Source organism: Rhincodon typus, chromosome 15 (genome assembly GCF_021869965.1).
Source record: "Rhincodon typus isolate 14 chromosome 15, sRhiTyp1.1, whole genome shotgun sequence".
In the NCBI taxonomy this organism is placed as follows: Eukaryota; Metazoa; Chordata; class Chondrichthyes; order Orectolobiformes; family Rhincodontidae; genus Rhincodon; species Rhincodon typus.
In genome coordinates this window covers 29,551,976-29,565,468 of record NC_063346.1, presented here as the reverse complement: position 1 = coordinate 29,565,468, position 13,493 = coordinate 29,551,976, and the positions used below count along the sequence as shown (strand labels likewise).

At 41.0% G+C, this 13,493-nt stretch overlaps 1 protein-coding gene across 4 annotated transcripts in view; it reads left to right on the top strand.

Moving 5' to 3' along the window:
- Positions 1 to 13,493, top strand: part of LOC109911732 (PH domain leucine-rich repeat-containing protein phosphatase 2-like) — a 120,726-nt gene that overhangs the window by 45,928 nt on the left and 61,305 nt on the right. For all 4 annotated transcript variants that reach the window (XM_020511109.2, XM_048605567.1, XM_048605566.1 and 1 more), the window contains one exon: positions 11,192 to 11,382. In XM_020511109.2, coding sequence (XP_020366698.2) covers positions 11,192 to 11,382 — 191 coding nt within the window. The remainder of the gene's footprint in view (positions 1 to 11,191; positions 11,383 to 13,493) is intronic.

The window sequence follows — 13,493 nt, the reverse complement described above, 5'->3', positions numbered from 1 at the left end:
GCAGGCCAGGCAGCATCAGAAGAGCAGGAAAGCTGGCGTTTCGGGTCGGAACCCTTCGTCAGAAAGAAGGGTCCCGACCCCCGAAACATCAGCTTTCCTGTTCCTCTGATGCTGCCTGGCCTGCCGTGTTCCTCCAGCTGTACATTTTGTTTAATGGATTTTGGTTTAAAATTTTAAATGTATTGATGGACTGTTGATCTTCATGTATAATCCTTAGTTTCCAACAGCGCACAACATGAAGAAACTGTCACATCACATTTTTATATAAATAGCAGTGCACAAAATGTTTCCTCAGTTTGGTTAATTTCCAGATGATGATTGCAATGGTCCAACTCTGTAAATCCCATTGACCAAAGAAGCGTATTCTTAGTCTCAAATTTTGAACATTGATCTTTTGTGCAAATGACAGCATTTGTCTCATCTAAAATGTACATGTAAATTGCAGTTTCCTAACTTATGACAATCGTTCTATGTATAGACCCTAGGGAATTTTTTGCATTACAACAGAAAAATAATTGTTATTTAATTTAATGATGAGAATTTACAAAGCAATAACTGGTCGCACTGCATTTTGAAGTGCATATTTTGGGACTGTTAATGAAATTGAAGCTCTTGAATATTTCAGCCTTACCTTTATAGGTATCTCTTCCACTAGAATTGTTTGATAGAAAACCTACAGCAGTTTACCAGGGCAGTTAGACACGTTGAAAATTATGTAGATGAATCACTGGATATTTGCTTATTGCTGACTTTGTACATTGCCAAGCAGCTGAAAAATGAGCTTATAAAGTTATCTTGAATAGAATTCTCTAATGTTTTATTTCAGTAAAATGAAGCAAACTTTAGGGACCAGTGGTTCTTTAGTGTTTTTTTTTACAAACAAAATTCCTTCTATTAGGTTTTAATGCTATGCTGCATAAATTAACAATGTAGCAGCAGGCAATTGTAAAGGAAATGACCAATGGATTTATAATTTTGATGTTACTAGTATAAAAGCTAATGAGTAATTTAATCAATTAAATGGATGTTGTTTTGTTCAGTAATAATAATTGTTAATGCAACCTAAAACATTTTGAATTTCATAATTAGGGCCAGCTAGCAAATTTGTAATTTATCCAGGATTAATAATTGAAGTTAGCCTGTTCAGATCACTACACACAGGTGAAAGCTGTTGAGTAACTGATAACTTAATTCAAGCATATTAGATTTTATATACAATTAGATGGATAGGGTGCAATGCGTTGATGTGCTTTCGTGCATCAATTACGATGACATAATTAGTCATAACTGAAGCTGATTTGTTTTTTTTTGAATAAAAGTGACTGGCAGTGCCGTGGCTTTGTTGGTGAAAGTGCCTGCCTAGTAAACAGGTAATCCTGGTTTCAAATCCCAGCTGTGCCAGTTTTTAAAGTCATTCAAACTTCGGTGGAATGCCATGTCTTGATCCAAGCACAGATCTACTGAAGTGTAACGCGGCAGAATGCTTCAAAGGACACCCGAGGATTGATTGTTAATTCTTTAGGGACCCTGTTGTGGTCATGTTCCTACCCCTGGAACAAGAGGGCTGTGTTCAAGCCCCAACCTGATCCTGAGATACGGAATAAATGGCTAATTAGAAAAATAAATTACGGTTAAATTTTTAAAAAGTGACTGTTGGCTACATTTTCTGCAGAAATTGGACCAGCCATATAAAATACAGGTCACAAGAGTTTTGTGCAAAAGCAGGTCTGAAACTGTTTTCTGCAGTGAGTGAATTGACTCCTGACTTTATTACATTGTTGCACCATATACAAAGCAGAAGTCAGGAATAGTTTGAAGTACTGTCCATTTGCCTGGATGAGTGCAACTTCACATGACCTACTTGACACCATCCAAGACAACGCAGTCTGTTTAAAGTTATGCATGGAATGACAATCAAACATTCACTCCCTGAATCACCAGTGCACTGTATTTGCGATGCTTTTCATTTGCAAAATACAGTGGTGCTAAGGAATCTTTGATGGTGCTGCCCAAACCCACAAGCTCTACCACCTAGAAAGACCACATCAAAATTCCATGAGTTGCAAGTTTCCTCTAAGTTATACCCACTATCTGCGTTTAGAAATATTTTCTGTTTCCTCAATCAGCATATTTCCTAGCAACTATTCTTAGTGTATGCTGGCTTTGTGGGACTATCTTCACCATATGGACTACAGTGTCATAGAGTTATAATAGCACAGAAGGAGGCCATTTGCCCCATTATGTCGATGCCTGCTGTATGGAGCAGTCTGTTTCCCTTCTCCTTTTCCTCAGAACCATGCAAGTTTACTTCCCTTGTCCATCCATTTTATGGGCCATTCATATGAATACTCCAGTTACGAGAGCAGGTCAGAAGTGAGGAATTCTGTGGTGAGGAAATCTTTTGCTGTTTCTCCAGTGCCTGGCTGCAAATCAAGAGTGTGACACAATATTTTCCATTGGCCTGGATGAGTTCAGCTCCAGTAACACTTGAAGGTTGACACCACACAGGATAAAGCATCCTCCAACGTTCACTCCCTTCACGGCCTGATGCACAGTGGCTTTGTGTGCCGTCTCTTGCCATGGCTCTTTTGACCGCACCTTCCAAACCCATAACCTCTACTGCTTACAAGAATGAAGGCATCAAATGTATGGCAACACTACTACCTGCAAGCTCCCTTCCAAGCCACATCCATACACTGTCCTGACTTGAAACTATATTGCTGTTCCTTCACTGTTGAGTTGAAATCCTGGAACTATCTCCCTGACAGCGCTTTCAGTATCTCTATACCCCAAGGACTACAGTGGTTCAAGAAGACAGCTCACCACCACCTCCACCTGGGCAGTTAAGGATAGGCAGCATGTACTAGCCTAGATAGTGAGGCCCACATAGTACGTACAGGGGAAAAAAATTATTTTTTTGACGTCAATAAATGTTTGTGACTACTGACACTTCTTATGGTCTTATTGCATGCTTCCTCACCACCACCTCTCCTCTCTCTCTCTCTCTCCACTCACCATCTCTTGCCAAAACAAGCTAATGGGACAGCTTTTCTTTGTTTTTCTTATCTAAACCTGTCATAATCTTGTAAGCCTTTCAGTGTCTCCAATTCTCCAACCTCCACTTATAACTAAAATCTGTCATCCCTGGGACTATTTATAAGTTTGCTCTGCACCTTCTCAAGGATTTCACATCATTTCCTGAAGTGTAGCGATCAGAACCATAGTAGTGTAACCAGAGTTTATAAAAGTTCAGTGTGGTTTTCTTTTTTGTGCTCTAGCTCTACATGTCAAGCCTAAGAATACTGCATCCGCTGTTCCCGTTGTGGCCTCCTCTACATCGGGGAAACCAAGCGGAGGTTTGGGGACCGCTTTGCAGAACACCTACGCTCGGTTCGCACTAAACAACTGCACCTCCCAGTCGCGAACCATTTCAACTCCCTCTCCCATTCCACAGACGCTATGTCCATCCTGGGCCTCCTGCAGTGCTACAACGATGCTACCCAAAGATTGCAGGAACAGCAACTCGTATTCCACTTGGGAACCTTGCCGTCCAATGGTATCAATGTGGACTTCACAAGCTTCAAAATCTCCTCTCACCCTACTGCATCCCAAAATCAGCCCAGCTCGTCCCCACCTCCCTAACCTGTCCTTCCTCCCACCTATCCCCTCCTCCCACCTCAAGCCCCACCCCCATCTCCTACCAACTAACCTCATCCCACCCCCTTGACCTGTCCGTCCTCCCTGGACTGACCTATCTCCTCCCTACCTCCCCACCTACACTCACCTTTACTGGCTCCATCCCCGCCTCTTTGACCTATCTTCTCCTCTATCCATCTTCTATCCGCCTCCCCCTCTCTCTCTATTTATTTCAGAATCCCTTTCCCCTCCCCCATTTCTGAAGAAGGATCTAGACCCGAAACGTCAGCCTTCCTGCTCCTCTGATGCTGCTTGGCCTGCTGTGTTCATCCAGCTCTACACCTTGTTATCTCAGATTCTCCAGCATCTGCAGTTCCTACTATCTCGGAAACAAGCCTAAGAATCTATGTGCTTTGTAAATAGATTGGTGACTTGGAAACAGAAATGGCAGATGGAGTTTAATTCAGACAAATGTGAAGTGATGCATTTTTGAGGATCAAACTTAGGTGTGAATTATACAGTAAATGACAGAACCCATAGAAAGTTACATACAGATGGATCTAGGCATGCAGGTCCACAGTTCCCGAAAAGTAGCAACACAGATGGCCAAGATGATTAAGGAGGCGTATGGCATGCTTGCCTTCATCAGCTGGAGCATGGAGTACAAGAGTTGGCAAACCATGTTGCAGCTATATAAAACCCTTGTTAGGCTGCATTTGGAGTAATGTGAGCAGTTTTGGTCGCCACACTACCAGAAGGATGTGGAAGCTTTGGAGAGAGTGCAGTGAAGGTTCACCAGGATGTTGCCCGCTCGCAAGGGCATTGACTATGTGGTAAGGTTAAAAAGACTAGGATTGTTCTCACTGGAAAGACGGCAGCTGAGAGGAGAGGGGTGGATAGCCAGAGGCTTTTTCCCAGGGTTGAAGTTTCAGTTACAAGGAGGCACAGGTTCAAAGTGAGAGGGGGAAAGTTTAAGGGAGATGTGCAATGGAGATTTTTCACACCGTGTGGGGTAGATGTCTGGAACACCCTGCCAGACGAGGTAGTGGAAGCAGGCACATTGACATTTAAGGGACATCTGGATGGTTACATGAATAGGGAGGGAATAGAGGGATACGGATTGAATAAGGACAGAGGGATTGTTTTTTTAGTTTAGTTAGGGCATGATGATCGGCACAAACTTGGTGTTCCTGTGCTGTACTTCTCTTTTGTTCTTTTGTAAATTACCTTCTTGGTATATCCTGCTATCTTTACTGATCTATACACATGACTTCCTAGGCTCCTTTGACCATATACATTCTTTAGAACTGTGCCAATAAGTCTATATTGCCATAGTAATTAGCAAACACCTCAATGATGGGTGAACTGGACTTTGTTGTGAATTTGGAAGCAATCAGCATATTTTTGAGCTCCAGTTCAGAGTGAATAAAGTTGGAAGGCTGGCCAGGAATGTCTGGAACTCCCTTTGAACTAAGAGAACGCTTAGGGTTTCAGAAACTGATGGGGTGGAGTTCAGTGATGTTTTGGAGGTGGTGATAAGAGCTATTTAAATGTACCCACCTACTCTCAACTCATTTCCTTGTTCCTTTAAATACTTATAAATTCCTTTAAAAATGCTAATCTAATTGTCTCGTAAATTACATTAATATCACCTCAGTTAATTGTCAACAATTCCTCCGTTATGTCAAATGACATGATGGGTCAATAATCCCATTAAACTTCACAGGGATTACAGTTCTTCATATTTGCTAATGTGTTTATGAAACTCATGCTCATGCCTCTCCATTGTGGACACCCTTGTTGACTGCTGTAGTTCTGATCGATCGCTCTTCATGATCTCTGATTTTCTGCTTTGCAAAAGCTCTGCTCCAGGATTTACTCTCAAGCACAGTTCCATGTTTTCACCAACGTCTAACTTCACTGGACAAGAATTACACCTGGACTAATCCTTGAGCTCTAATCTTGCTACTTGCATCGAGTAAATCCTGACTTTACTTTTCAAAGCGCATTCTCAGCTATGTTGAACTGTTAGTGGCACAGTGCTTCTTTTGAATACATATAACTTCCAGGGCTTTTCCTAAGCTTGACTTAGCTGCCTACTAACTCCTAGAAATTCTGCCTGACGACTGACAACATAGAAATAGTGATCAATTATTCACTACTCATCTAGTCCCCTCTACAGAACACGTGTAGTTCAGTTGCTTTCCCAGAGTACAGCTTAAAAACAGCATTCCTAGTTTGGAATCTACTCTTTGTCACCTTCTCCAGCTCTCTGGCAGTCTCACCACCTCTCACCTTTGAACCCCTCCTCAGTGACCCCTAAATGTACAAATGACCTATTGCAAACCTTGCAGCTGGCCACCCCCCTATTGCTGGGCAGAATTGAATGTCGCCAATTAGCTTGTCTTAGAATGATGAGTTCCATAAATCTCACCAGTTGTGGATTGTTGACTTGCTTAGTACAAAATACAAATACAAGATTTTGTCTCAACTTCCCTCTTTGAGGAAAGAGAGCTTTACCATAGCAAAGATTTTTTTTTACAGTGGCAGTTGTAAATACAAAGAGTTCTTTTTACTATAAACTTCTAGCAATAGCTAATGACATATTGTTCAGAAGACCTTCCATTTGTACGCTTGCATGTGTATGCATTAAGCTTGTGGTACAGTGGTCATGTCCCTAACTCTGGGCCAGGTAGCCAGGCTTCAAGCCCCAAATGCTCCGATGGTGCATATTAACATCTCTGAACAGGATGATTAGACAATATCACTGAAAGCTAACACAAACTAAAGGCAGTACGTTCAACGAGGAGAACTAAATAAAAACTGAAAGAACTGCGGATGCTGTAAATTCTGTTCTGAGGAAGGGTTACTCGACCCGAAATGTTAACTCTGATTTCTCTCCACTGATGCTGCCAGACCTGCTGAGCTTTTCCAGTAATTTCTATTTTTGTCATATTACATGGAGGATTAGCCGCATTTAAACATATGATATTACGATAACATAGTGCTGATATTTTTTGTCGCACTCCTTGTGTCAACTGCAAGTGTACTTCCATCTTTGAGTTCATTTTCTGAACTCAACCAAGTTAACTCTGAACCAGTGCCCTAGTGGCCTTCATATGGAATGTTAATCATTTTGCATGAATACAGAAGTGTACTTTTTTTTAAAACTTATGGATCAAATGACCACTCTATTCACCTCACGATGAGGAAGGTCCAGAAAAGATACAGTAGACCATTGTCTGCTTTGCCTTCCTGGTCAGCAAACTGCAGTTGGCAGGGATTCCATCAACAGGATCATAAGTGAATTACAAGAAAGAAATACTACACCGGGCACCGTTGGAGTCTGTGAATGTACGACACTATGGCTTTGAGGGTTTTTTTGTGAAGAGAGGTTGAGATAGAGGTGCCAAGTGATTTGTTCCAGGACAGTAAAATAAACAGCTTGTGCGGCCTTGGTTTTTATTTCTAAAGCTGTAGTAATAGAAGCAGCATGGAGGGGTTAAACTCCCTCAACTAGGATTTCAGTTTAACTTTCAGTAGTTGTAGAGGTCTGGAAGCTGCTATCCATTTGTCTCTGCTACAGCAAAACATCTGAGTTCTCTCTGTCTGAGTTTTCTTATAATGTTCTTTCCTCCTGAAGTGGAGAATTGCATGGAACATAATCTATTTTACTGAATTTGTCTTTGCCAAGGGTGTGTTTTTGAGATGTTACTAAATTGGAACAAGTTGCTCTTTAGTAGCTAAGTAATCTATTACTGTGTTAAGTTTTCCAATAGAGTTAAGTTATTCCAACTCTTTCTTTTGTTTGTATTGTAACTATAGCGTAAAAGTAAAGTGTGTTTTGCTTAGAGTCTGGTAGTTTGACCAATTGAATTGCATCCGGAACAGAGTGCCTTACACTTGCCTTTAAAAATAAGAAAAAGTTGGGGTCTAGAGTATCTTGTTAATACGTTTTGAGGAGGTTTGGCCTGGTCCATAACATGCACCACTAACGATTGCACCACTAACGATTGCACCTCGCAGACAGACTGGAGAGAAGAACTGTTAGTAGAAAGCTAGCTAGGTACAACCTCCTGATTTGCCATCCTCAGTTCGACTTGTTTACCTGAGTAGGGTCAGCCAAGGAAATAGGTGCAGGTTGCACATTCTTCTGGAGAGGCTGTTGAAAAGAAGAACCATGAGTTGTCTTGTCAGTAAGTTGACCTGCTTTCTCAGAGGTTTGAATAATTGTCTAATGGTACTTAAACTTGCCCAGCACGGCGATATGTAAATAACTCTTCCTTCCAAGTTTAAAACTGGCAGTGTCTAATTGGGATTTTAGCATATGTTGCTTATAGCACTTCTGGCACAGGTGAAATCCCTGTATTAGCTGAGCTAATCCTGGGACTGACTTGCCTCCTCCTCGTGTCCCATTCTGATATCATGATATCATTGAACCATGATTAGCAACCCTTGGACAATTGAGATTGCTGTGTGGAGAGACAGAGTCAGTTTAGTGTGATTTAGTTCTGAGGAAGGGTCACCGGACAAAAACGTTAACTCTGATTTTTCTTCACAGAAGCTGCCAGACTTGCTGAGCTTTTCCAGCAACTTATGTTTTTGTTTCTGAGTTACAGTGTCCGTAGTTCTTTTGGCTTTTATTTAGGTGGTAGAAATCACTGGTTTGGTTGTCGAAGGAACATTGAGTTGCTGCAGTGTATAATGTAGATGATATACACTGCTGTTACAATGGGGAGGTGGTGGGGAAGTGAATGTTTAAGTGGGTGGATAGGTTGGCAATCAAGTGTGCTGTTTTGACCTAGATGGTGTTGAAGTTTGAGTGTTGTAGGAGCTGCACTCATCTAGGCCAGTGGAATGTTTTCCCTCACACTCCTGTCTTGTTCCTTGCTGAAGGTAGACAGGCATTGGGGAAACAGTAGTTGAGTTACTGTGGAAAAATTTCTAATCTCTAACCTGCTCTTATAGTCACAAGTTGAGTTCAGTTTCTGATGAATGGTAACCCCCAGCATGATAGTGTTGATTCAGTGATTGTAATTCCATTGAATGACAAGAGAGGAGATAGTCATTGGTTAACACTTCATCAAGTAAGATTTGCATTACTCGAACATGTGTGCAGTCAACTATGCATTGAATCTGGCAGGATATCTTCTTATTTTATGCCTTAGAATCCTGACAGTGCAGATAGAAGCCATTCAGCCCATCAAATCTGTACTGACCCTAGGAAGTGCACCATCCTCTCCACCCTGACCACATAACTCCACATTTAACATGGCTCATCCACCTAGCCTGCACATCCTTGGACACCACGGCCAGTCTGTCTAACCTGCACGTCTTTGGATTGTGAGAGGAATCTGGAGCACTCTGCAAAAATCCACACAAACACAGGAAGAACGTGCAGCTCCACACAGTCACCCAAGGCTAGAATCTAATCTGGATCCCTGGTGCTGTGAGGCAGCAGTGCTAACCACTTTATTTGTGAGTTTCAGCGCTGCATAATGAAATCAACACTTTGTTGTCCAGTACAGAAAAATGTAGTGTGGACACAATAACATTTAATTGAAAACTCCCACAGGCTTTGGTGTAATTGTGTCTTTTATAGAAGTCTTGCATTGACTGAAACCTTTTATCTTCAAGATTTTACTTTTAATGTGATTAGTGTGAAATCTGGTGAAATATTGATTCCTATGTTGAAGTAATTTCAGTTATTTCAGTACTGATGTTACATGTTTTTGATTGCTCAAGTTGTCTGATTTGTTTCTGAAATCGCTCTACATTTTCCCAAAAATCATTCATTCAGAAAGGTGGCCCTGGTTACTCATCTGTTTCCTCAAAAGTCTATAAGTCTAATTGAAACTTGTGGTTCAGCAAGAATAAACTTAAACTTTTGTTATTTTTAATCTGATGAAGCTGTCACAAATCAAATATTTATCTAGTTATTTTGGTATTTGAAGATTTGAAAGGAAATATTGTACTGGCAAAGTAGTCAAATAAAGTAATTATCTGGACTGACTGTGTTTGTTTACTTGATATTGTATTCTCTGTTACAATCACATTTTTATCATGACCCATGAGAGTATTTTGCAAACAAATAATTGTCAAGAACATGCTTCTAAATCTGATGTTCCTTCTTAGTTCTATGTGGCCTGTCAATTTTACAGATGCATTTGGAGGGGTTATCTTGATGGTATTACACAACAGTTGTTCCATATTATGTAAACTCATCAATCTGGCAATGGTGATGGAAATTGAAAGGGAGAGAGAGGATGAGATGTTTGGTGGTAGCATCATGCTGGTGCTAATCACTGAATAATCCATTGAATGTTGAAGGGTGTCAGGGTAGAGGTAGAAGACCAGGAAATCCCTAACGTGATCTGGGGAGACTGGGAAGAGGTGAGAATAGACATGCAGGAAATGACACGGACATAATTCAGGGCTTTGTCAATTGTGAAAGGGTGTCCTAAATGAAGAAAAAAGGAGACATGCTGGGAGCACCAGTATTAAATTTGGTGTTGCCAGAACAGCTGGCTGGAGAACTTGAGAGACTAGAATAGAATCTGTAGAGGAAACGGTGGGAGGAAGTGTGATTGACATAACTGAGAGTCAGTGGACTTACTCAACATGGACGATGTGAAGGCAAGAGAAGGATGGAAATTAGAAGCAAAATTGATTTAAAAGAAAATTCCAATTTCTGAGGAACAAGAAGCAGCACAAGTGAGTAGAGACGCTCTAGTAGGACTGTAGTAAAGAATATTTCACATTCAAAGAAGAACAAATATTGCCATGTCAAAGCAAATTTTAAAGGACCACTGGAGCTGTTTTGCTGACAGTATTTGAGGTACATTCTTAAAATTTGTATAAAGCAATTTCACACAAGCACTATAAAAGAACTTGAATTTCCTACCTTCAGAATTGAAGTGAGTCCATTCTTGGGCTTGATCACATTACGTTAGGCCTGGTGCAGACACCAATCAAATGTGCTGACATTTCTCTTAATCGGACCTTATCAACTTTGTCCCACTGCAGGGTGCAGGCGTAGGATGAGGTTATGATCTGGAGAGGGGAAAGGGTGTGTCATTTATTTTGGGGGTCCAGGTGGAGCACTGTTGCTGCTTTGGTTCCTTTTTTGATTGACCTTCAACAATGTTTACTGCCTTGAAGTGTCAGCCTGGTTTATGCATTCTATTATAGAATAATCCACAATGCTCTAACTCATGATAATACTATTAATGGATCAAAATAAATTGATTAAGTGTAAATATTTTTGGTTTAAGATATTGGTTAAATATCAGTGAGTTTGCTTTTTAATTTTAGATTTCCAGGATTTTCATCTTTAAAATTACCTCCTTCGATGTGCTACAAATCACTGAATGTCTGCAATTCAATATTTTTAAGAAAGGTTATTGAATCTAATTATAAAATGATTTGATGAGATCCATGTGCCATTAGTTAGGACTTGCATTATAGTTGTTTTACTGTTAAGTTGCAGTGTTCTACACTTTCTGTATGGCTGTTTGCTTTATAATTTTGCTATGTTTCTCTGTTGCCTTCTCAGGGAAACCAAGCAGCATAGAACAGCTAGATCGGATCCTTCTTTCTGGTGTATTTAGTGTTCGGAAAGGCAAAACTCAGCTCCACAAGTGGTCGGAACGTCAAGTCATTCTCTGTGGTACCTGCTTAATTGTGTCTTCGGTGAAGGAGTGCCAGATGGGAAAAATGCACGTTCTTCCTCTTACTGGAGGCAAGGTGAGAAATCATGTCTATTTTGATACTGGTATTGTATAGTTTGTATGTCTCAAGTCAGAATTTGTTGCGACACTTCCTGTACAGTTGTATGGTGTTTATAAATAGTAAGCATATCATTCCATGAAGGTACAGGGGAAGTGATAGTTGAATTGATTATTATGTACACCATGTTTACTGCTCCTGACTTAGAGGTGGGAACATAGTCTTTCCCTCAAGAAATCACCAGTGCAGACAAGCCCGCAATATATGAATAAAATGTCAGATATTGAATTGGGTTTAGAAGCAATAAGTTTCAGGTTTTAGAGAAGGACAGAACCAAGTTTGTATGTAGGCTTGATCCTTTTCCTTCCACCCATGAAGGACTTCAGTTAGTAACTTCAGTTATGTGTTAGGCATGTGTACTGTGCTGTCTAATTTGTTCCACTATTGTCTCCTTCCAACAAACCTTATACCAATGTATAGTCTTAAGGTCTAGTGACAACAGCATGACCATGGTTAAGTTGACTTTGTAGAATGTCTGATTCTCTATCCGTATTATTCCTTCTTATTTTCAGTTATACTAACTATACTCCCTCTAACAGAAAGACCAGAAAGCATTGCTCATCTTTATTAGTTATGTAGCCTATTGCCCCATATCAATCTATGTGGAAATTTGAAAGCACTTCATGTGTCTTGTGGCCAAGATGTATAGGACGTATATTGGATGTACTTGGGGCGGCACGGTGGCTCATGGGTAGCACTCCTGCCTAACAGCACCAGGGACCTGGGTTCGATTCCACCCTCGGGCGACTGTCTGTGTGGAGTTTGCACATTCTCCCTGTGTCTGTGTGGATTTCCTCCGGGTGCTCCGGTTTCCTCCCACAGTCCAAAGATGTGCAGGCTCGGTGGATTAGCCATGCTAAATTGCCCATAGTATTCGGGGATGTGTAGATTGGGTGGATTACAGGGGGATGGGTCTGGGTGGGATGCTCTGAGATTGGGTGTGGACTTGTTGGCCTTTTTCCACACTGCAGGGATTCTATTCTATAAGTGTCACCAGCTGCTTGATCTAGGGCTTTGCATTTTTCATGTGAAGCATGCCATGGAGCTGATGCAGAATATTCCGCAGGGAGAAGGGAATGAGCTAGAAGCGCCCCAACACTCACCATTTTAGCTAGATTATTGCCACTACATCATATTCCCATACAACTATTTGCACTTGTATCTCACAAACCTTATTCATCTCAAGTTGTGATTTAACATTTATTTGCTTTGAACCTGTGTTTGTATCATTCATTAGTACTTATTAGTATGCTGCTATCTAATGTGGTATGACTAACTTCTCTGGCATTGTCCAACACTTTAACATCTTTATACACAAGCTTGGTCTTTTTACTTCCAAAATCTGGTGCCCACCGCCCTATTGGCTTAGTTTAAAACCTTCCTGTGAAGCCTCTGACTGGTTGAGATGCAAATCATTCCTTTTGAATAGGTGCTTCCTAACTGGTCCCAATGCATGAAAAATCTTAAGCCTCCCTTTTATTTGGGAACATATCCTCCTGTATAATGACTCAAACCATGCATTGATCTTCCTATTTCCAGTCTTGCTGGCATGTGGCACTGCAAGTAATCCAGGGATTATAACTTTTAGTCCTACTTTTTAAACCTCCTTCCAAGCTGTTTGGCAAAGTGTTCAGCGAAGATATGGATGATAAAAAAGGCGATTAAATAATGGAAACAATGGAAGAACCTATAATATTGGTAAGCGAGGAAGTCCTTAAGGAGGCAAGGACAGAATCCATTTGGTTAGAATTGGAAACAAAAAGAATATTAGGCTACTGGGGGGTATTTAGAGGCTTCCAAATAGTGAATAAGTAGGCAGGTGAGAGGGTCAAATCTGCAGGGAAGTGACAAACCTATTGTTTCAGAGATAGCAGGAACTGCAAATGCTGGAGAATCTGAGATAACAAGGTGTAGAGCTGGATGAACACAGCAGGCCAAGCAGCATCAGAGGAGCAGGAAGGCTGACGTTTCGGGCCTAGACCCTTCTTCAGAAAAATTCATTTTCTGAAGAAGGGTCTAGGTCTGAAACGTCAGCCTTCCGGCTCCTCTGATGCTGCTTGGCCTGCTGT